The sequence below is a fragment of the Aethalodelphis obliquidens genome, unplaced genomic scaffold (assembly GCF_003676395.1).
Source record: "Aethalodelphis obliquidens isolate GAN/ISIS:26980383/991018 unplaced genomic scaffold, ASM367639v1 scaffold17, whole genome shotgun sequence".
NCBI lineage: Eukaryota > Metazoa > Chordata > Mammalia > Artiodactyla > Delphinidae > Aethalodelphis > Aethalodelphis obliquidens.
In genome coordinates this window covers 31,981,227-32,006,875 of record NW_020837961.1, presented here as the reverse complement: position 1 = coordinate 32,006,875, position 25,649 = coordinate 31,981,227, and the positions used below count along the sequence as shown (strand labels likewise).

The 25,649-nt window shown below is 41.1% G+C and overlaps 1 protein-coding gene across 1 annotated transcript in view; it reads left to right on the top strand.

Moving 5' to 3' along the window:
- The first annotated feature begins 19,951 nt into the window (after positions 1-19,951).
- RNF175 (ring finger protein 175) overlaps positions 19,952-25,649 on the top strand; it is a 77,266-nt gene continuing 71,568 nt past the window's right edge. The window contains 1 exon segment of the mRNA XM_027117122.1: positions 19,952-20,150. Coding sequence (XP_026972923.1) covers positions 19,952-20,150 — 199 coding nt within the window.

Sequence of the window (25,649 nt, the reverse complement as noted above, 5' to 3'; positions counted from 1 at the left end):
AGAGGCATGCAAACAAATAATTCCAACATGCTGTGTTAAGAGGGAGGTATGCACATGCCCAGGGATGGCATAAAGGAGAGAGTGGATTAACTCAGGTAGAAAATAGAATGTTTGGTTCAGGTCGAACTCAGGTAAAGGTGCGTGCAAGGAGAAAACTTTCACTAAGTTGTACCAGAATATTTTCTAATAGGACAGAGCCCTAGAAATTAAGTATTTATCATCAGTTTTACATATTGACGAATCAACATTGTGCAATTATCGTGCTGAAGGTACTGTTCTAGACACCACAAATAAACCTGGCAAAAGGTCCATTGCCTTTATAATCAATAAAATCCCCACATCCTCAAATTACAAACAAATGAATTCACATTTAGCTTAGAAACAAAGAGCAAGTGAGCATAATAAAATATTTCTTATAGTTGTCCATGATTGTCCAGAGAATAATGCAGATGGATAGGTGCTAAAAAAAAAATCTATTGATAAAAATAGCAGTTAATACAGATAGTGTTAGAAGAAAAAAACAAAGAATTTAACTGTCCCAAGATGTCCCAGTAGAGAGTAATAATAATTATTAATTTAACAACCCAGACATTCTGCTATACCATGAAATGTGCAAAGCACAAGAACTTACTGTCATTAACTGGCTCCCCAGTAGCAATATCTAAAAACCTATGCACTTCCTCATGCATGCATGAGCTTTCTTGTACACCCACACACAAATGTAGCTCTGGCAGGAAATCTATAACTGTATAATCTAAGGGATGTCAAAACAAACCACTTAACAGACTAGAAACTGCAGTTCAAGTGGCAAGCACCTTGGTGTAGCTTTCGAAATTCAGAGAGACCTAGGCCAGTCAATAGTTTCTGCAAGCCTGAGACTACTCATCAATAAATAATTAAGAATTATTACTCTATAAGTTATGCTTAATCTCAATACATTCTCATCTCTTGTTCATCGTCTGTTTTAAGGTGGAATTCTCAGAGCTTGTTTCTCTGTAAGGAGGCACCCAGAACAGGAAGGAACACCAGTCTGCAACCAACCCTAGTCCTACCCCGACACACTCTGCTGCCCCACCAGCAACCCCATGCTCTTCAAATTCTTGAGCACATTGGGTTGCTGTAGGTGGTATGGCTGATCACGGCCTGCTTGGAAGCAGCTTAGGCAAATAAGAGGAAAAAAATGGAACCATAAGTACTATCTACTCCTCCCTTCTTCCCAAAAGATTTTTCTACCCCCAAAGAAGATTTGGGTGCCTCCATGCTGCCCTCTAACAGCATCAGGCTTCCCATCTGCAGCAGAGTGCTGAGAGTCGTTTCAATTATTCAGCAATCTTACATTGAACACCTACTATGTGCCAGGTGCTGTCCTAGGTGCTGAGGTCCCAACAATGACCAACATACATGGCTACTCTCAAGAAGAACACAGGCTAATGTGTCATATACACATGTGACATACAATATTAACTGAGACCCAAAATTCTCCAGACTTTCCTGAACACAGTCTTCCTGGGTTCCATTTGTTCTTATGGGTACAGATAAGTTCACATTAAAATAATACTAAAAATCAAAATCTCTAGGCCCAGAAAGTGTCACTAGAGAATTTTGCCAAACACTTAAAGAATAATTGACACCAGTTTTACATAATCTCTTCCAGAAAATAGAAGAGGAGGGAATGCTTCCCAACTCATTTTATGAGCTTAGTATTGCCTTAATACCAAAACCAAATAAAGGACAAAAAAAGAAAACTATAGACCAATATCTTTAATGAATTTAGACACAAAAATCCTCTACAAAATATTAGCAAATCAAATCCAGCAATGTGTAAAAAGAATAATATACTACAAACACACTGGATTTATTCAAGGTATGCAAGGCTGTTTCAATATTCAAAAATAAATGTAATCCACCATGTCAACAAGTTAAAGAAAAAAATCATACAATCGTGTCAATTGATGCAGAAGAAAAAGCATTTGACAAAATTCAATACCTATTCATGATAAAATCTCTTGGCAAACTAGGAATGGATAGGAGCTAGGATACAAGATTGACACACAAAATCAATTGTATTTATATATACTAACAACAAACAAGTAGAAATCAAAACAAAATCACAATACCATTTACAACTGCTCCAAAGAAATTAAAATATTTAGGTATAAATGTAACAGAGCATGTATGGGTTCTGTATGCTGAAAATTACAAAATACTGATGAAAGACATCAAAAAAGACCTAAATAATTGGAGAGACATACCATGTTCATAAATTGAAAGACTCAACATGGTGAAGATGTCAGCTCTCTTCAAACTGATCTAAGGGTTTAATGTAATTTCTATCAAAATCTCAGCAAGCTTCTTTGTAAATATGGACAACATTATTCTAAAATTTGTATTGAAAGGGAAAGACCCTAGAGTAGCCAGAATAATTATGAAAAAGAATAAAGCAAGAAAAATCATTCTTCCTAATATTAAGGCTTACTTTAGAGCTTCTGTAATCAACACAGTATGGTACTGTGGGATAGACACATAGCTTGATGGAATGGAATACAGAACTCAGAAATGAACCCAGCTCATTTTTTACAAAGATGTAAAAGCAACATGATGGAGTAGGGATGGCCTTTTCAACAAATGGTGCTGGAGCAACTGAATATCCTATAGGCAAAACAAAAAAATCTAAACCTTACATGGTATACAAAAACTAACACAAAATGGATCATGAACTTAAATGTAAAATGTAAAACTATAAAAGTTTTTGAAAAAACAGAAGATTAATTTATTATTTCAAGACCTAGGACCTGGCAAAGAGTTCTTAACTTTGATACCAAAAGCACAATCCATAAAAGGAAAAGCTGATAAATGGAACCTCTTCAAAATTTAATACTTCTGCTATTCAAGAAAACCCCATTAAATGTATATCAAATCATCACATTGTACACTTTCAATATTGTACGATTTTGTTTGTCAATCATACCTCAACATGGGGTGGTGGGAGACCTGGTTAGAAAATGAAAAGATAAATTACAGATTAAATACTTGCAAACCACATACTTGACAAAAGACCTGTATCTAGAATATATAAAGAACTCTCAGAAGTCAAAAGTAAAACAATCAAACTGCATTTAGAAAATGGGTAAAGACATAAACAGACATTCAGTGCAAGAGGATATACATGTGGCCTTGATGGTATCTACCACGGGCTTGGGAGGAGGGAGTGGTAGCCACGCCCCAGATGCTTGCTACCCAGGCCCTAGCGGGCAAAGGAGACTTGCAGTGCTTGATTCTATGGCGGGCAACACATTGTGTTTAGCGTGCCAGTAAAGCAGGGGTTCTAAAAACAGGACAACTGGGGGAAAAGCATTTGATTTTGGTTTTTGATTTTTTAAAAAAGCATCAACATAGTCACCATAGAAGAAAACCAAACCATTGTATGCTTACTTATACCTTTTTAAATAAGTTAGTGGGTTTTTTTGTTTTGGGGGGTTTTTCTGTTTGTTTTCAGAATGAAAATATGGGGGTGATGTGGGGAGGTCATAACAATATTTTTAGTGTTTTGGACTTCTAACAATCTGAACACTGACTTACTGCTGATATGGAAAGGGGAGAGGTTCTGACGGTAGCATGGTCCCTTCATGCTTCCTGGCCTAGCTCCTTTAAATTCTTGTCCTTCAGAGGATTAGAATGTGCACACTGGCCTGTGATGAAAGACTAGAAAATAAAATTTAAACTAAAACCAACCCAAACCAGTAAATTTACCCCCTGCTCAGCAGATCCAGACCCAAAACCTGAATCCTGAATGACTGTTTATGGTATGAGAAGGAGTTATCTAGGCAAAGGAGAAAGTGGGAGGGGACAAGGTGGATGGACAACTCAACAATAATAGAAGCTTCAAAACCCACTTTCAGCAAGGGAGTGAACAAATAGCTGGAAGATCAAAAGCAAACAGAAGACTCCAACACACTATAGGCCAACCAGACAAACAAACGTCTATAGAAGCTTCCATCAAACAACCGCAGAATACACATTTTTCTCAAATTGTTCTATGTGACCCCTGTATATTGGCCCTCATGTTGTTTACTTTTCCACAAGAGGTTGGCACCATCAACCCAAAGCCAAACTCAAACTCTTACATATCCAATTGCTTTAAAATATATCCAAAGTAAACATATTTTTAGCCTTTAGAGCCTGCCTGCTTTGTAAACCCTGCAAAACTGCACCCAATATCTGCAAGTCATAGAGAAGACAAACCCTGTAGGTGTAAAGGACCCGGAACCACTGCTGCCCCTCAGAGCTCTCTGACTCAGAAACCCCCCTACCTTGCTGCTGAGTGACATCACCTTGACACATAAGCCTCCTCTCCATTTCCCTCTTCTCTGGGAGTTCACTTACCTTCTTCCCCTTTTGGATGGTGGCCCCTGTCTCTGGAAGATCTTCTGCTGTGAGGCTCTTCCCCTCTCATGCAGCCCTGTACAAATACTGCCCAATAAGCTCACTGTACACCATAGCCATCTCGTCCTCCGGTCTTTCCTTGATCAGCCCCAAAATCCTCAAGCTCAACACACAAGTGAATGCACACGGGACATTCTCCAGGATGGACCATATGTTAGGCCATATAAGAAGCCTCAGTATATTTAAAAGGGCCAAAACCATGTCAAGAATGTTCTCCAATCACAAAAGAATGAAATTAGAAATAAATAACAGAAGGAAATTTGGGAAACTCACAAATATGTGAAAATTAAACATCACATTTCTAAGTGTGTTTGAAATTTAGTTGAATGAAAATGAAAACTCAATATACCAAAACATGTAAGATGCAGTTAAAGCAACACTCAGAGAGAAATAGATGTAAATGCCTATATTAAAAAAGAAGAAAGATTTCAAACCAGCAACCTAATCTTCCACCTTAAAAAACAAAAAGAGCAAACTAAGCCCAAAGTGAGCAGAAGAAAGTAAGTTACACAGATTAGAGAAAAAATTGATAAAATTGAGAATAGAAAAACAATGGAAAAAATAAATGAAAATAAAGTCGTTTGTTTAAAGAACTCTACAAAACTGACAAAATTTTAGCTAGACTGACCAAAATAAAAAGAGATAAGACCCACATTACTAAAATCAGGAATGAAAGAGGGACATTACTGCCAACCTCACAGAAGTTATGAGGGAATACTATGAACAATTTTAACCCAATAAATTAGATAATGTTAACACACATTAAAGAAGAACAAACATCATTCATTCACAAATTCATCCCAAAAAATAGAACAGGAAGGAACACTTCTCAACTCATACTATGAGGCCAATATTACCCTGATACCACAATGAAACAAAGAAATCCCAAGAAAATAGACTTCCAGCCAATATTCCTTATGAATATAGATGCAAAAAGCCTCAACAATCTAGCAACATATTGAAAGGATTATGCACCATGACCAAGTGGGGCTCATCCCAGGAATTCTAGCTTGGTTTAACATACAAAGATCAATCAATGTAATACACTATATTAATATAATGAAGGACAAAAACCACATGATCATATCAATAGATGCAGAAAAACACGACAAAATTCAGCACCCTTTTGGATAAAAACACTTAATTAACTAGGAATAAAAGGGAACTTCTTCAACCTGATAAAGCCATCTACATATCCACAATTAACATCATACTTAATAGTGAAAAAAATAAATGCTTTCTCTTTAGGATCAGGGGGAAAAAAGAGTAATATCCACCCTAAGCACTCTTACTCAACATATTACTGAAAATTCTAGCCAGCATGATAAGGAAAAAAGGACAGCAAAAAAAATAAGAAGAGAGGAGGGGGACAGAAGGAAGGAAGGTGAAAGGTAGAAGGGAGGGAAGGGAAAAGAAGAGAGTGAAAGAGCACAAAAATCCAGATCAGAAGGGAAGAAGTAAAACAACTACCTCTATTAGCAGATAACAAGACCCTGTATACAGAAAATCCTAAGAAATCCACTAAAAAACTATCAGAACTAACAAATGAGTGCAACAAGGCTATAAAATACAAGATCGACATCCAAAAATCTATTGTAATTCTGTACTCTAGCATTGAACAATCCAAAAATGAAATTAAGATGACAATTCCATTTACCATAGAATTAAAAAGAAGAAAATATTTAGGAATAAATTTAACAAATGAAGTGCAAGATTTCTATACTGAATATGATAAAACATCATTGAAACAAATGAAAGAACTAAATATATGAAAAGACATCCACGTTCATGAATTGGAAGGCTTAATATTGCTAATACGGCAATACTCCCCCAAATTGGTCTACAGATTCAATACAATCCTTATCTATATTCCAGCTGCTTTTTGCAGAAATTGACAAGCTGATTCTAAAATTCTCATGAAAATGCAAGAGACCAAAAATAGCTAAGACAATCTTGGAAAAAAAGAAGAAAGTTCGAGGACTCACACTTCCCAATTTAAAAACCTAATACAAAACTACAGTAATCAAGATAGTGTGGTACTGGCATAAGGACAGAAGAATAAAACTGTAGGTCAAAAGAATAGAACTGAGAGTCCAGAAATAGACCATTATATTTATGGTCTATTTATTTATTTATTATTTTTTTGCAGTATGCGGGCCTCTCACTGTTGTGGCCTCTCCCGTTGCGGAGCACAGGCTCTGGATGCGCAGGCGCAGCAGCCATGGCTCACGGGCCTAGCCGCTCTGCGGCATGTGGGATCTTACCATACCGGGTCACGAACATGTGTCCCCTGCATCGGCAGGTGGACTCTCAACCACTGCGCCACCAGGGAAGCCCGGGTCTATTTATTTTTGACAAGGGTGCCAAGACAACGATTCAATGGGGAAAGAATAGTCTCCAACAAATGGTACCCGGAACACTGCACATCTGCATGCAAAAAAAATAAAGTTGGACCACTACCTCACACTATGCACAAAAATTAACTTTAAATGAATCAAAGGCTTAAATACAAGAACCAAAATTATGAAACTCTTAGAAGAAAACACAGGAGTAAACTTTTACAATCTGAGATTAGGCAATGATTTCTTAGATATGATACCAAAAACATGGTAAAAAAGAAAAAATGGTAAATTTTAAAACTTTGTCACTTCACAGCATACCATCAAAATAATTAAAAGGCAACTCACAGAATGGGAGAAAATATTTGCAAATCATATAATATATAATATATAATCATATAATCATATATATCACTAAAGGAGTGATATCCAGAATATATAAAGAACTCTTAAAACTCAACAATAAAAAGACTAATGACCCAATTTAAAAATGGGCAAGGAAAGACATTTCTCCAAAGAAGATGTACAAATGGCCAATGATCACATGAAAATATATTTGACATTATTAGTCATTAGGGAAATACAAATCAAAATCACAGTGAGATACCACTTCACACCCACCATGGCTAGAACGGCTAGAAACAGAAAGTCAGAGGATGTAGAGAAATCAGAACCCTCATGCTTTGCTGGTGGGATTGTAAAATGGTACTGCTAACTTGAAAAGCAGTTTGGCGGTTTCTTAAAATCTTAAACACAGAGTTACCATATGACAGAGCAATTGTACTACTAGATGTTATAACCAAGAGAACTGAGAACATATATCCACAAAAACACTTGTATCTGAATTTTTACAGCAGCATCAGTCATAAGAGCCAAAAAGTGGAAACAACCCAAAAGTCCATCAGTTGCTGAGTGGATAGCAAAATGTGGTATAACTGTATAATGAAATATTATTTGGCCATGAAAAGAAATGAAGTACTGTTACATGTTACAACCTGAAACATTATGCTAAATGAAAACATTATACACAAAAGGCCACATATTGTATGATTTCATTTATATGAAACGTCCAGAACAGGCAAAGCTGTATGGACAGAAGGTAGATTAGTGGTTGCTAATGGGTGGAAGAAGGGGGAAATGGGCAGTGACATCTAATGAATATGGGTTTTCTTTTGGGGGTGATGAAAATGTTCTGAAATTGTATAGTGGTGATAGTTGCACTGCTGAATCACATACTTTAAAAGGGTGAATTTTATAGTATGTGAATTATATCTCAAGTCTACTATTAAAAAAAAATGTCAGGTATCCCAAGGCTTAAAGTGACACAGTGTGTGTGTTGTAAATGACATCTGAAGTTTGTTTGATTCTGAAACTCATTGTCTTAACTATCAACTATACTCCTGGGCTGCCTTCTTTTTTTACATTGACTTTCAAGACAATGCCATTCATTCTATAGAGTGAATTTGGCCAACACCAGATCTCTATCTCTATCCCTTAGTTTTCTGTTGAGTGGACTTGTCTCTCACTGTGGACTACTCTGCCTGCGTGGCCTAGAAAGACCTCAAAATCAACATGTGTTAAATTAACTAAAGTCTGTATGAAGGGCAGACACTCAATCCATAAGACCTTAAATAAAATGCCTGAAATGTATCCTCAATTTATGCATCTGTAAAATTAGAACAAGTATTTCTTAATCCATTTCACAGAATTGCTGCTATAAATATGCAAAGATACAAATGACTATAAATAATTATCTGAAATTCTTAACTCAATGTATAACATATCAATGCAATCAGTGACTTGATTTTTATTATTGTTATCATTATCATTTTATTCAATGTATGTCTTATCATGATCTGCCTTCGACATCTTTTTCCAGTTATTTCAACCTATGTATTCAGATGTCGATAAAATGATACTGAACATACTTGAAAAAAAAATCAATATGTGTTAAACCAAATTTAACTTCACCTTCCACAACTTTATCTTCCTTTTATGAATAGCTCTCACTGGGAGTTATTCCTAGTTGGCTGCTGTCCTTTCCATTCCTCAGGCTATTTGGAAAGCAAAGATAATTAACTGCCCCCAAGTCCAGTAAATGATCAAGTTTTTCAGGCTCATGTTACCAGCTCTGACCATTCTCTTTCCTGACTCTTCACCCAGATGACATATTCCCAAGAGATTTTTCATCCTTATTTCACATTAATAATGCCTTAGGATATGAACACAATAGCAACTAAGGGGAAATGATAAAGACCCTGTCTCCAAAACTTCTAGAGAGCCAGTAGTGGAAGTAGGACCTGGACTCAAGTCTTGCTGTGCACTGGGATCACACACACCTGTCTCCATATGAAACTTCCTTTGAGTTGTTCTCTTAAAGTCATCCCCAAGACTACGGTCATTCTGGCGGATATCTTCAGGAAAATCTTAAACTGGTAAAGTCGAACTGTTCCCTGAGTTATACACTAACTATTGTATCTAGGATAGCTTCTAAAATTTTCCTTCTTTTGAGACCTAGCAAAATATGTTTGCTATAAAAATTAAACATACATAAGTAATTTTATGCCAAGATATTAAAATTTAAAAATAGCCATAATTAGACAACATGCCCAGCCCCGAAGTTTTGTTTATAACCATTTAGTTACTTGGAATAATTGAAATCCTTCATCCTCCCCCGCAAAAAAGGTGAAATCAACAACAACCAACCAAAGACACTAATATTCCATTTCTCTCATACTCTAAAATAATATAAATATGTGTTTTATTTCCATCCATGCACTATTCCAACTATTATATGATGTGCTAGGATTACTGCATTTATGGAATAAATTAGAAAAGCAACTATATCATCAACACTCATGTGCCACATATTTTCAGCAGTTATGTGGCTAAACACCAAAAGTTATGTTCCTTCGACACAAGGATAAAATAACAAGAAGAATGGAACAGACTCAAGCCTTAACCAGGCACGGCTTTCCTTCTCCCAATCTCATGTCAGCATCTCTAAGTGATGGCAAAAGTATGTCCCTGCCCTGGTGAACAATGCCACATCATAAAGAAAGTAGTATACACACATTCTGAACTGGATGGATTTATGTTCAGGGCACAGTTTAGGCCTCTTATTTTAAGTCCGTACCGATGTACAGAATTCTCAATGGTTCTGTAATGGGTAGATGGCGAAAGTCTGTGGCCACAGTGACAGCAGCTCCGTCCCCTTCCTGAAGGAAGTTCTGCAGGCTATGGGCTAAGGGAAAACATCCATCCTATATATACACTACCAAATGTAAAATAGATAGCTAGTGGGAAGCAGCCACATAGCACAGGGAGATCAGCTCGGTGCTTTGTAACCACCTAGAGGGGTGGGATAGGGAGGGTGGGCGGGAGACGCAAGAGGGAGGAGATATGGGGATATATGTATATGTATAGCTGATTCACTTTGTTATAAAGCAAAAACTAACACAACATTGTAAAGCAATTATACTCCAATAAAGACGTTAAAAAAAGGAAAATGAAAACATCCGTCCTGGGAATGTGACCACACCACTAACTCCATTTGGCTCCAGGCCAGGCATCGTGCTAGATGCAGAGGTGGAATAATGATGAGAATGGGTTTCTGCTCTCCAAGCCTTTGCAGTTGGTGGCTGATAGAGACATCTGTGCCAGCACCTTGAACACAAAACAGTCTGGAATAGAGAGGCAAATGCAAAAAGCTGTGGGAGCACAGGATTGAGAGAGATGTGTGCCCACCTGGGATCTGGGAAAGCCTGGTGAGAGAACAAAGCTGTCCAGGGCCTTGGCAGAGGGGTGGGACTTGGGAAGATCCAAATGAGGACAGGAAAGGGCATTAGAAGCAGAGGGGATGGCCCAGAAGCCCTTATTTGTCCTTAACTGTAAGTAACGGTAAGAATAGTACACCTACCTCATAGGGTGGTTTTGAGGATTGAGTATATGTAAAGTACCTGGCACTGGTAGGCACTAGAAAAAGTCTTAGCTTTTATGGCAGGCAGGGAGCAAAGTAAGTAAGGCCAGAAAGGCACACTGGAAGGCTTTTTACTCCAGAAAATAATAACTGTGTCCTCTTGGCATTGCTTTTATAACTGATCTTGTTCCAAGCCCCCAAGTAGGACAAAAAGCTAAAGTCAAGAGAAAACAGGAATGTTAGTACTTCTCTTTCACGAGAATGTGACTTTTGTGGAACAAAGGTGCAACGTGATCTTGGCAATTAACCTGAGGTAGAGGAATTACGACGGCAAGTCCTTGGTCTTAACTAGAAATGACAAATACAACTTCCAGAGCAGGACGGGGTTTCCCGGGGGCACCCCCATGAAGCAGGGGACCTCCCATCCCACCCAGGGATTAGGACACTAGTGGGGCAGTGTCGCAGCTCAGCATTCTTAGATGAAACAATTACCCTCTTCTAACTTATATGGCTTCATCTGCAAAATGGAGATGCTGATTCCTGTCACTAGGGGTCATTTTGAGGATTAAATTATGTTAGACACGTAGCCTGCTTAGCCCAGGGCATGGCATGCTGTAGGTGTTTGATAAGTATTAACTCTTTTGATAGGACAGGAGAGAGGCTGGCTCGCCTGGGACAGGATGTCTGGCTTCTAACTTAGTAAAGATGAGACTTCTTAGAGGAGGCACCAGGAAAGGGAAACAAGGAAAGGGGAGAGGGAGGAACCCCCATCAAGGATTTAAATGTGGTTTTTCCTCCTGCTGAGAGGGCCCCTGCACTCCATAAACCGAAATGACCCAGGTTGAACTTCCAGGCTTCAAAGTATAGTTGGCTTTTAAAAGGAGGTCCTCTTTTTCAAGATCAGTTATTCAGCAGAACTGGAAAGCTTGCCCTCAGAAGAGGCTTAGTCCTAAAACCTGCAGGGAAAACCGTGAAGAGTGGGGATGTGCCATCTCTCTATAGGAAGCGGGAGCCCCATACATGCTATTGTTTGATCACTGCGACTCTGCTGCCACCTCGATTTTAAATTAACCAGAAACCTGAGAACCTGAAAGCTGAGCTCCAGCTAACATTATTTAAATGAACCAGCTGTTACATGAACTCTAAACCACATGTCATTTGGTAGTGGGGCTGCCCTGGGCCAAGAGACATCAGTACAGAGAGTTCCAAGCTCACAAGTGGATTGTGTTCCAAATGTGCGTTTGGAAGGCTGTAGTTTGAAAGGCAGAATACACTTTCTCAAAGCAGCGATGTTATAAATGGTGATTAGGGCCACACGCCAGCTCACAAAACTCCATGTAACCATAATATAGCTAAATACTGAACACTTTAGCCAAAAAAGTAGAAGTCAATAATGTTACAATACTAATAATTAAAGGATGAGATAATAAAGTTGAGCATCTTTCATTTGTCTTGAGTACTACTGATTAAGCAAAAGCAGATTTAATTAAAGGAAGATGCAAAGGTCTGCCCCGTGAGGCTGAGGGGCCTGGGAACACTGCTACTGTAGTCCGGAGCCCAGGCAGTCGGCAATCAGACAAGCTTGCGTGATTTCTGCCAGTGTCTACACCTGAAGACTAACCTATCATCTAGAGGCGGATGAGGGGATGGGGCTTGAAGTGTTGGGATGGAAAGTCAGCCTAATTATCTCTATGCAGTCACTCCATCTTCCAAGGTAGAACCTGGCTTTGGGGTCGCTTTCCTTTAAGGGATGATTGCCCGCATCAATGACCCAGGCTGCCCCTGACCCCAAGAATCTCTGAGTGCAGAACTTTTGGCGCCTCTTTTAATACTGATTTTTGAGACCAGGCAAGCAGTTGATTACTCACATTGCCTGGATGGCTTTGAACTTGACCCCCCTGCCCCATTTAGACTGAATCTGCCATTGCCAGCCCTTCACAGAGGAGAGGCCCCGCCAGGCTCCTAGACTCCCTCCCTCCAGCTCCCTACTCCACGTGACCAGCACTGCACCTGGCTGAAGACATCCTGAATCACCCATTTTAGCTGTAATGATGAGGATGAAATACAAATTTTATCTATCACTATGAAAAGGGTATGAGAAAGAGGAAAGGGGCACAGGGAAAAAGAAAGTTACTTGAAAAAGATCATTTATAAAGCAATATAGTGGTCTTTTGCAAGATCAAACCATTAGGGGGCACCATCAGCCATCAGCAGTTTGGTTGTTCTCAGCAGAGAATGGGGAAAGTAATAGATGGTCAGAATGGATGGGAAGGTGGAAGGGACGCACTTTGCCTTCAGTAATTTAACATATACAAGGCATTTCCGTGAAGCATGCACTTTAGATTAACTCTTATATACATAAATGTAGTAATTAATTCTCTTTAAATTACAAAAACATCTCATAACTATTTCTTCCAATTGGTTTACATCCCTTGACCATTTTCTAATGATTTAGATTTTTTGAAACAAATTATTTCTAACAGTTCTGTTTATTCTGAACACTGATCCTTTGACAGCTAGATAAATGCAAATATATTCTCTTGGTCCAACACTTGCTTCTTTTTATTTTTTTATGTGTGTGTGTGTGTGTGTGTGTGTGTGTATACCACATCTTTTTTCTTTGAATTTTATTTTATTTTTTTTATAGAGCAGGTTCCTATTAATCATCAATTTTATGCACATCAGTGTGTACATGTTAATCCCAATTGCCCAATTCAGCACACCCCCATCCCCACCCCCCATAGCTTTTCCCGCTTGGTGGCCATACGTTTATTCTCTACACCTGTGCCTCAATTTCTGCCCTGCAAACCGGTTCATCTGTACCATTTTTCTAGGTTCCACATATATGTGTTAACACACAATATTTGTTTTGCTCTTTCTGACTTACTTCACTCTGTATGACAGTCTCTAGATCCATCCACGTCTCAACAAATGACTCAATTTTGTTCCTTTTTATGGCTGAGTAATATTCCATTGTATATATGTACCACATCTTCTTTATCCATTCGTCTCTTGATGGGCATTTAGGTTGCTTCCATGACCTAGCTATTGTGAATAGTGCTACAAGGAACACTGGGGTGCATGTGTCTTTTTGAATTATGGCTTTCTCTGGGTATATGCCCAGTAGTGGGATTGCTGGGTCATATGGTAATTCTATTTTTAGTTTTTAAAGTAACCTCCATACTGTTCTCCATAGTGGCTGTATCCATTTACATTCCCACCAACAGTGCAAGAGGGTTGCCTTTTCTCCACACCCTCTCCAGCATTTGTTGTGTGTAGATTTTCTGATGATGCCCATTCTAACCAGTGTGAGGTGATACCTCATTGTAGTTTTGATTTGCATTTCTCTAATAATTAGTGATGTTGAGCAGCTTTTCATGTGCTTCTTGGCCATCTGTATGTCTTCTTTGGAGAAATGTCTATTTAGATCTTCTGCCCATTTTTGGATTGGGTTGTTTGTTTCTTTAATATTGAGCTGCATGAGCTGTTTATGTATTTTGGAGATTAATCCTTTGTCCACTGATTAGTTTGCAAATATTTTCTCCCATTCTAAGGGTTGTCTTTTCGTCTTGTTTATGGTTTTCTTTGCTGTGCAAAAGCTTTGAGGTTTCATTAGGTCCCATTTGTTTATCTTTGTTTTTATTTCCATTACTCTAGGAGGTGGATCAAAAAAGATCTTGCTGTGGTTTATGTCAAAGAGTGTTCTTCCTATGTTTTCCTCTAAGAGTTTTATAGTGTCTGGTCTTACATTTAGGTCTCTAATCCATTCTGAGTTTATTTTTGTGTATGGTGTTAGGGAGTGTTCTAATTTCATTCTTTTACATGTAGTTGTCCAGTTTTCCCAGCACCACTTATTGAATAGACTGTCTTTTCTCCATTGTATATCTTTGCCTCCTTTGTAATAGATTAGTTGACCATAGGTGTGTGGGTTTATCTCTCGGCTTTCTATCTTGTTCCATTGATCTATGTTTCTGTTTTTGTGCCAGTACCATATTGTCTTGATTACTGTAGCTTTGTAGTGTAGTCTGAAGTCAGGGAGTCTGATTCCTCCAGCTCCGCTTTTTTGTCTCAAGACTGCTTTGGCTATTCGGGGTCTTCTGTGTCTCCATACAAATTTTAAGATGATTTGTTCTAGTTCTGTAAAAAATGCCATTGGTAACTTGATAGGGATTGCATTGAATCTGTAGATTGCTTTGGGTAGTATAGTCATTTTCACAATATTGATTCTTCCAATCCAAGAACATGGTATATCTCTCCATCTGTTTGTATCATCTTTAATTTCTTTCATCACTGTCTTATAGTTTTCTGCATACAGGTCTTTTGTCTCCCTAGGTAGGTTTATTCCTAGATATTTTATTCTTTTTGTTGCAATGCTAAATGGGAGGGTTTCCATAATTTTTCTTTCAGATTTTTCATCATTAGTGTATAGGAATGCAAGAGATTTCTGTGCATTAATTTTGTATCCTGCAACTTTACCAAATTCATTGATTAGCTCTAGTAGTTTTCTGGTGGCATCTTTAGGATTCTCTATGTATAGTATCATGTCATCTGCAAACAGTGACAGTTTTACTTCTTCTTTTCCAATTTGTATTCTTTTTATTTCTTTTTCTTCTCTGATTGCTGTGACTAGGACTTCCAAAACTATGTTGAATAATAGTGGTGTGAGTGGACATCCTTGTCTCGCTCCTGATCCTAGAGGAAATGCTTTCAGTTTTTCACCATTGAGATTGATGTTTGCTGTCGGTTTGTCACATATGGCCTTTATTATGTTGAGGTAGGTTCCCTCTATGGACACTTTCTGGAGAGTTTTTATCATAAGTGGGTGTTGAATTCTGTCAAAAGCTTTTTCTGCATCTATTGAGATGATCATATGGTTTTTATTCTTCAGTTTGTTAATATGGTGTATCACATTGATTGATTTGTGTATATTGAAGAATCCGTGCATCCCAGGGATAAATCCCACTTGATCATGGTGTATGATCCTTTTAATGTGTTGTTGAATTCTGTTTGCTAGTATTTTGTTGAGGATTTTTGCATCTATATTCATCAGTGATATTGGTCTGTAATTTTCTTTTTATGTAGTCTCTTTGTCTGATTTTGGTATCGGGGTGATAATGGCCTCATAGAATGAGTTTGGGGATGTTCCTTCCTCTGCAATTTTTTGGAAGAGTTTGAGAAGGATGGGTGTGAGCTCTTCTCTAAATGTTTGATAGAATTCACCTGTGAAGCCATCTGGTCCTGAACTTTTGTTTGTTGGAAGATTTTTAATCACAGTTTCAATTTCATTACTTGTGATTGTTCTGTTCATATTTTTCTATTTCTTCCTGGTTCAGTCTTGGAAGGTTATACCTTTCTAAGAATTTGTCCATTTCTTCCAGATTGTCCATTTTATTGGCATAGAGTTGCTTGTAGTAGTCTCTTAGGATGCTTTGTATTTCTGTGGTGTCTGTTTTAACTTCTCCTTTTCCATTTCTAATTTTATTGATTTGAGTCATCTCCCTCTTTTTCTTGATGAGTCTCACTAATGGGTTATCAATTTTGTTTATCTTCTCAAAGAACCAGCTTTTAGTTTTATTGATCTTTGCTATTGTTTTCTTTGTTTCTATTTCATTTATTTCTGCTCTGATCTTTATGATTTCTTTCCTTCTGCTAACTTTGGGTTTTGTTTGTTCTTCTTTCTCTAGTTCCTTCAGGTGTAAGGTTAGATTGTTTATTTGAGATTTTTCTTGTTTTTTGAGGTAGGCTTGTATAGCTATAAACTTCCCTCTTAGAACTTCTTTTGCTGCATCCCATAGGTTTTGGATCATCGTGTTTTCATTGTCATTTGTCACTAGGTATTTTTGATTTCCTCTTTGATTTCTTCAGTGATCTCTTGGTTATTTAGTAATGTATTGTTTAGCCTCCATGTGTTTGTGTTTTCCACGTTTTTTTCCCTGTAATTCATTTCTAATCTCATAGCATTGTGGTCAGAAAAGGTGCTTGATATGATTTCATTTTCTTAAATTTACTGAGGCTTGATTTGTTACTCAAGATGTGATCTATCCTGGAGAATGTTCCATGCACACTTCAGAAGAAAGTGTAATCTGCTGTTTTGGGATGGAATGTCCTATAAATATCAATTAAATCTATCTGGTTTACTGTGTCATTTAAGCTTCTGTTTCCTTATTTATTTTCATTTTGGATGATCTTTCCATTGGCATAAGTGAGGTGTTAAAGTCCCCCACTATTATTGTGTTACTGTAGATTTCCTCTTTTATAGCTGTTAGCAGTTGCCTTATGTATTGAGGTGCTCCTATGTTGGGTGCATATATATATGTAATTGTTATATCTTCTTCTTGGATTGATCCCCTGACCATTATGTAGTGTCCTTCTTTGCCTCTGTAACATTCTTTATTTTCAAGTCTGTTTTATCTGATATGAGTATTGCTACTCCAGCTTTCTTTTGATTTCCATTTGCATTGAATATCTTTTTCCATCTCCTCACTTTCAGTCTGAATGTGTCCCTAGATCTGAAGTGGGTCTTTGTAGACAGCATATATATGGGTCTTGCTTTGTATCCATTCAGTGAGCCTGTGTCTTTTGGTTGGAACATTTAATCCATTCACGTTTAAGGTAATTATCAATATGTATGTTTCTATTACCATTTTCTTAATTGTTCTGGGGTTTTTTTGTAGGTCATTTTCTTCTCTTGTGTTTCCCACTTAGAGAAGTTCCTTTAGCATTTGTTGTAGAGCTGGTTTCGTGGTGCTGAATTATCTTAGCTTTTGCTTGTCTGTAAAGCTTTTGATTTCTCCATTGAATCTGAATGAGATCCTTGCCGGGTAGAGTAATCTTGGTTGTAGTTTCTTCCCTTTCATCACTTTAAGTATATCATGCCACTCCCTTCTGGCTTGTAGAGTTTCTGCTGAGAAATCAGCTGTTAACCATATGGGAATTCCCTTGTATATTTTTTGTCATTTTTCCCTTGCTGCTTTTAATAATTTTTCTTTGTCTTCATTTTTGCCAATTTGATTACTATGTGTCTCGGTGTGTTTCTCCTTGGGTTTATCCTGTATGGGACTGTACTTCCCAGACTTGGGTGGCTATTTCCTTACCTATGTTAGGGAAGTTTTCAACTATAATCTCTTCAAATATCTTCTCTGGTCCTTTCTCTCTCTCTTCTCCTTCTGGGACCCCTATAATGTGAATGTTGTTGCATTTAATGTTGTCCCAGAGGTCTCTTAGGCGGTCTTCATTTCTTATTTTTTTTGCGGTACAAGGGCCTCTCACTGTTGTGGCCTATCCCATTGCAGAGCACAGGCTCTGGACGCACAGGCTCAGCAGCCATGGCTTATGGGCCCAGCTGCTCTGCGGTATGTGGGACCTTCCCAGACTGGGGCATGAACCCATGCCCCCTGTATTGGCAGGCTGACTCTCAACCACTGCGCCACCAGGGAAGCCCTGTCTTCATTTCTGTCCATTCTTTTTTCTTTATTCTGTTCTGCAGCAGTGAATTCCACCGTTCTGTCTTCCAGGTCACTTATCCATTCTTCTGCCTCAGTTATTCTTCTACTGATTCCTTCTAGTGTAGTTTTCATTTCAGTTATTGCATTGTTCATCTCTGTTTTTTTGTTCTTTAATTCTTCTAGGTCTTTGTTAAACAGTTCTTGCATCTTCTCGATCTTTGCCTCCATTCTTTTTCCGAGGTCCTGGATCATCTTCCTTATCATTATTTTGAATTCTTTTTCTGGAAGGTTGCCTATCTCCACTTCATTTAGTTGTTTTTCTGGGGTTTTATCTTGTTCTTTCATCTGGTACATAGCCCTCTGCCTTTTCATCTTGTCTGTCTTTCTGTGAATGTGGTTTTTGTTCCACAGGCTGCAGGATTGTAGTTCTTCTTGCTTCTGCTGTCTCTCCTCTCAGCTTGCTTCTTTTTAATGGCAACTTTCCATTGTACAGAAATTTTACTTTTGTGTGTGTGTGTGTGGTATGTGGGCCTCTCACTGTCGTGACCTCTCCCATTGCAGAGCACAGGCTCCGGATGCGCAGGCTCAGCGGCCATGGCTCATGGGCCCAGCCACTCCATGGCATGTGGGATCTTCCCGGACCAGGGCACGAACCCGTGTCCCCTGCATCGGCAGACGGACTCCCAACCACTGCACCACCAGGGAAGCCCAAATATTTTACATTTTAACGTAGACTAACTTATGAATCTTTTCCTTCATGGTTTGTTCTTCTTGACTCTTGTTTAATATATCTTTACTATATTGATATGACAAAGATATTCTTTTAAAAGTTTTAAAGTTTTGCTTTTTAAACCATCTGTTTGTCTTGTTATGCTGTAACTTTTTTCACATGGATAAGCTAATTACTACCCAGTCCATCCTTTCCCTGCTGATTTGCCATTCTTCTCATAAAAATAGTTCCTGTCAATGCATGTGTCCATTTGGAGTCTTTCTGCTCCGTCCCATGGGTCTATTTCTCTCTTCCTGTACAATATACCATATTTTTCTATCTAGTCTTGATTCCACCTTGTTTTTCAAGCACCTTTATGACATTATCTCATTTCTTCTCTTACATCATTGCAATCACCTTGGGGTTCTAGACCAGGAGAGGATGGGGTCAGCAGACTGGGGCTAACATGCTGAAGAAATTACCACTAAACAACAGGACTAAAGTTCATCTTTTCCACATTGATGATGGAGTCAGCTGCCAACCATTCAATTTGGGAAACAAAGTTGCAAATTACATGGGCTGGACCCAGAAGACAAGACTTCAGGTGATGTTCCAGGGGAAGGCCCAGGTCCTGGAGGAGCACAGTGGTGAAGGGGCTCTGCATTCTCCCACAGTGGAGTTTCCCTCCTTTGCCATCTGTGGAGGGGCCAATGGGACTGTACCAGGGAGCTGTCCCACCTGACTGAGCCTGCAGATAACTGAGGAGGAAGGGGCAGGGGGCTGGGCAGGCAGCAGAGAGTCAGTCTCTGAGCATATGGACCATCACCTGAACTCTTGTCTTCTGATGAACACTTTTGAGGGAGAGAACTGAGGAGAAAATGACCTCACTCGTCCTTGCTCCTCTCTCATCTCCACTGCTCACTCTTAGACTCCCTACATCTTATCCTTTCTGTAGCCTGGTAACAGAGCCGCTGGGTCCAGCCCAGAGCACGAGAAGTGGGGGGGGGGGGGGGCAGGACCTTTCACTAGTGAAGGCGGCTGATGGAATGGCTACACTGCAGAGGGCCCCGAGACCCAGAGAGTCTCCTCAGTGGTGATGGTGACCATCATGAGCGTCCCTGCTCTGCAGGAGGCTCCCCGTGCTGGTACCGGGACCGCACTGCCTGGGGCTGGGCATCTGGGCAGCCCCCGCCCGCAGACTCGGAGACCCTCGGCAGCAGCTGTGTGCACCGGAGATATGGCCGCGTGGGCGACGCCGGGGCTGGAGGCGACTCCCCAGCACGAGCAAGTACCGGGTGTGGGGTGCGGGTATAGGGGAACACCAGGCTGGGGTCCCAAGGCCCGCACAGGGGCTGGGAGGCCCCACAGATAGGTCCCCAGGGTCCCTCGCCAGCACCCGGTGTGGACTGGCTGGGGATGGAGGGAGGGATGACCTTCTGGAAAATGCTGTCTCTTCACCCCGCCCCACCCCACCCCAGGAGGCCGAGCTCCTCTCCATTTCCCTCTCTGCCTCTTTCCTTTTCTTCTCCCCTTCCTTCTCCCCTTCCCCTCTTTTCCTCTCTCCTCCTTCCCTCCATGTCTCCCCACCCACTCTGTCTCTTCCAGCATGAGCCTTCTGCTCAGCCCTATCCATCCATTCCCTGCCCTCCATGCTGGCTGCACCCCTCTCTCCTCCTTGCTCCCTGGCGGAACCGGGTGAAGGCCAGAGGCACTGGAGGAGGACAGCTGAGGAATAATGGACGTACATCAGGCTCAGCTCTATGGTTCTCACTCTGGAGCAAGTGTCAGAGCCACTTGGAGGGCTGGTTGAAAAGTAGATGTAGATCAATTGCTGGGCTCTGCCCCCAGGATCTCCAAGCCTCACCTCTGGGGTAGGGCCTGACCATTTGCAATCTATCCAGTTCTCAGAGGGTGCTACTGCTTGAGCTTTGAGAATCACTGGGCTAGCACGTTCTTCCTCCTGCTGGTGGTGATTTCAAACCCAATCGTTCATTTATTTTTCATTCATAGGACAATTCTTAGGTCATGACCAGGTACTGGGAACTGGGGTAGGGAGGGGGGGAAGAATACGATTAGAGGTGGGCCTTTCCTCTCGGAGCTCACATCCTGGAAGGAAAGTAGAACTAGGACACAAATAACTCATTGAGGGTAGGAAGAAATCACTGAACCAAAAACAGGTTCAAGTGAAGCTTTGTAGGATTTCTAAGAAGCAAGGGATTGCTCCTGGCAGGGGGGATGGGCAAGGCTGGTGGGGGGCATGGCATTTGAGCTGGGCCTCGGAGGATGGGTGAGATCTGACTTTGTGACCATGAGGGGAATGGAAATTCTAAACGGAGGGAACAGCAGTACCAAATTGCTTGGAGGTGAAGAACATTGTTGGGGAATGGAGACCCTGGGGAAAGGGGAGAGGGAGCAGTACTCACTGTGACCCTGGTAGAAATCCAGGGTTCATGAAGGCTTGTAGTGAAAGATAAGGGAGAGAGCTAGGCTGCTGCAGGCCTCATGTCCCGCACTATGCATTTGGGAGTTTGTCTCCAAAATGGAGAAGCTCTAAAGAAACTCCATGGCTTCCTTGCTGGTTCCAAACCCGGATCATCCAGAGAGAGTTATGCATGAAGACCTCTGCACACCAGGAGGGCCAGAAGACTGGCAAGGGTCACTTTTGCTGCTGCTGTTTGCTCTCCCTTAAGGCTGACATCACTGTCTTGCCACCGCCCTCAGGAGGCATGGTCCCTCTGTTAACTGGGAGGGACCCACAGCTTTCCCCTTAGCCCCAAAGGCAGAGCTGTGTGGTCCAGGGACCAGAAGCCAAGGTGTCACCTGAGAGTTATTTAGAAGTGAGAGTCTGAGTCCCCACCCCAGAAGTACTGAATTAAAATCTGCATTTTAACCAGACCCCTGGATAACTGCACATCAAAGTTTGAGAAGTGCTGGTTTAAACCAGACTTTACAAGAGCCGGGGAAAACAAAAGAAAAATAGATAGGGTTACTGAACACCCAGTAAAAATTTACTAACCCCCCTATATATTATATCACCCTCTCACTCTGAACCTCACCCTGTTTTATTTTCCTTCATCGCCATTGCCACCTGAAGTAGTCTATTTGTGTATTTGTTTCTCTAAGAGCCTCCGACACCTCCCAAGGTCCAAGAGAGCAGGCACTTCATCTGCTTTACTAGCTACTAGGTTTCCAGCACTGAAAAAAGTCTGGCAAATGGCAGGACGTCAAGAAATATTCACTGAAAGAGTGAATGAGTGGACGAATGAGCAAACAACCCCATGACCTGGGACACAGTCTGCGCAGCTCCCAGCCAACCTCTGTGTGGCAGAGGTCCGCCCCATTCCCCACCATCCACCTGCCCCCAGCTCAGCGACACCCCTGGGGTCTGCTGAGTCAGCTAGCCTCGTGTGCTTTTGAGATGCCTCAAAGTTGGAGTGCAAGAGAGCAGAGAGTGTGGATTCATGTGTTCCCTCCTCTGCTTGACTGAGATCTGCTTTGCAGGCTCTATCATCCCCCGAGAAGACCCACCTCTGCCCCAAAACTGCTCTCTGCCTCACAGCCCTCCCCTCCCCTCTATGCACAGGAATTTTGTCCTCCTCCCGTAATATGAATTCCTTGTCGCTGGACGCAGTGCTCCAAACCTAACACCCTTTCCTCCGGCTCACATGTGCCCTAGGAACATCAGTAGTTTGAGGTCACTGTTCTGCCTTTGTCACTCGTTTTAGCAAGATTCCTCTATCAGATGGATTGTCATGAGGGAAGAGTTGAAAGGGAAAGGTAGCAGCTGGGGTGAGAAAGGATGAGAACCGGCACCAGTGGGGGTTCAGTAGTGGCAGGGGGGGGTGGCCCAGCCCTGCCCTCCTGCAGATTCAGACATGGAAATTGTCATCAGTGACGGTGCAGTGTGGCAACAGTGTTCACGGGCCAAATCTGAAGGGCTTCCTGGAGGAAGTGGGTCCAGGGCAACCCACAGGGAGGCTGGTGGTGCAGAAAAAGCATTCAGGAGACAGAAGGTTCTGCTTAGTTGGAGCAGAGGGTGTGCAGGGGCAGTGGACGGAGGTGAGGCCAGAAAGAGACACGAGGCCTCATGAGGGACGTTAACAAGGGTGGCCAGGGGGATGCTAATGTGATCAGTTGGCTTTTGATAAGATCACCTCACTGTTTGAAGAGGGGAAAAGCGAAGGCAAGGGCCCCGGGAGGAGAGGAGCACCCTGGTGCCTGGCTCCATCTCCATCTCTCCTGGCTCAGAGAGCCTTCCCGCCCCGCATCTAGAGTCAGGACCCCTCCCCCGCCGCCGATTATGCTTTATCACACATTGTATTTATTTTCTTCTAGGATTTACTCCATTAGGTAATTGTTTTGTTTATTTGTTTATTGTCTACCCTTTCTGTCGCACACAAGGCTCTATTCATGAGAGCACAACCTCGTCTGTCTTATTCTCCACTGTATGCCAGCCCCACTCAGTGCCTGGCACACAGGAGGTGGTCAATAAATATTTGTTGAATGAATGAAAACGTGGATGGTATAGAGGCCATAGAGGTGGAAAGAAGTGGTTTGCGAGGTCTTTAGAGGTAGCGTCAACGGGAGCGTGACAGGCTGGAGGCGGAGGGTTAGATCAACAATGGTGCCCCAGGTTTCTGCTTTGAGCGATTGGGTAGATGGGATGTGGGGCTATTGGGGGAGGTGGGGGGCGCTGAAATGGGAGCAGTTCGGGTGAAATTAATGTATTCGGTTTGGGGCAGGTTGAGTTTGTGTGCCTGAGGGACATCCAGGTGGATTTGTGTAGGAGTCACTTCATTAGAAGAATCTAGAACTCAAAAGTGAGATTTGGCTTAAAAGGAGAAGAGAAGTCGATTGGAATGATGATGCAGGGATAGGAAGAAAAGGGCTTGGCAACTGACAGACAAGGAGAAGGGGCAAGGAGAGGGCCAAGTAAACACGACTGCTTGATTTCTTTTAAGTGACGTGTTCATGTAGAATATATTCAGTATAGACGAATATGAAAAAAGAAGTAAATATCCCAAGATCCAGCACCACCCACGGGTCATGGCTACGTTTTGGTAACTCTTCTGGATCGCTCTCTCTTCTGGATGTCCCTGTTCTTCATTCTATATAACTGCACATTGACACTGATAGGTTCATATGATACACAGCTGTTTTTGGAGCATGCATTTTTTCTTAACCATACGTCATGGAAATATTTCTGCGTTGATAGATATGGCTCTGCACCATCATTCTAAAGAGCTACATGGATTTCCTTTGCAGAGAGATACCATAACTCATTAACTGATCCCTCACACACTGACACGTAGATTGTTGCCAGTTTTGCGATATTATAAATAAAATTACATGAACACCTGTGTCATCCTTCATTGTCTCTTCATTTCCTTAGAGAATACTCCTAGAACATTCTACACTAGAATAGACAAACACTTACAGTTTTGATATGGGTTGCCAAACTTCTCTCCAGAGAAACTGTCTTGATGTACACCCACACGTGACACGCGTGAGAGGGCTATATTCCCCCTTGTCATTCTTTTCGGTGAAAATTATACCTTGTTGTTATGGGAAATTTTTCTTTTTATTGCTAATTTTTATTAAAGTTTTGTACATCCCAAATTTAAAGACTCATACATAATTCTGTAAGACTTAAAACAAAAAAAGCATTCTCACTTTCACTCACCTTTCCCCATTCCTGATTTCCACTCCCCAGAGGCAACAATTTTCAACCCTTCCACCCATTTTTTCTGGTATGTGTTCCACATTTTCAATAACACGATCACGCAGCATTTCTTGATATTTAGTCTCTGGTGTTATCTGATTGATTCCCTACCGTGGATGATGAGAACTATACTCTCTCCCACCAGCCTGTCCACACTGCTTTCCTTTCTTCCATCCTCTCTATTTAGTTACATCACACATTTTGGCTAAGCCTTCACTCACTGCCTACGTTAGCGACCCAAGTGAGTACTAGTCACTCCCAGCCGGGTCGCTACACATGCACTCTGTACTATTCTGCTTTCCCTTGAGTTTCATGTTCTGGTTTCCTGAGTTTTCTGTATACCAGTCACCCATCCCCAAACCCACTGCTGGAATTGTATGGATCTTCTCAACATGCCAGAACACACTGGCTGATCTCCTGACTTCATCTTTTTCTTGGAGATGCACTTGGTGAAACCCCCATGCCCGGTCCGGTCTAGGCTGGCCGCATCCCCAGTCTGAGGCCCAGACACCAGTCCTGGATGCCCCTCCACCGTCCTCCTGGGGCATCCCTTCACCTGGAGGGGACTGTCCTGGTGGCACTCCTCTTTCCTGGAAATCCGGTTTTTCTCTTTCTCACTTTACTCTGTTGTTTCAGTCGAGCGTCCTGAGACAGGACACATGCGAGACGAATGTTTTTGAAATGTTACATGTCCATAAATACCTTCATTCTGCTTCCAGACTTGATTGGTAGTTTGTCTATAGAAGTAATTTTCCCTTGGAAGTTTGAACACTTTGTTCTGCTCTCTTTGTGACTTGTGGAGATGGTGTTCAGGGGTCAGTGCCATCCTGAGTTTTGATGCTTTACATTTGACCTGCGTTTTTTCTCTGGATAGGCTCTTCCTTCTGAGCCACAATTTTCAAATTTCCAACTGGTGTGACTTGACGTGGCTCTTTTTCATTTATTGTGCTGGGCACCTGGGAGTCCTTTCATTTGAAAACAGGTGTCTTTCAATCCTTGGGAATTTTCTTGTAGAAGTTCTCTTAAATTTCTTACTTTCAGCCATCTTGTTGTCTTGTTCTGGAACTGCTCT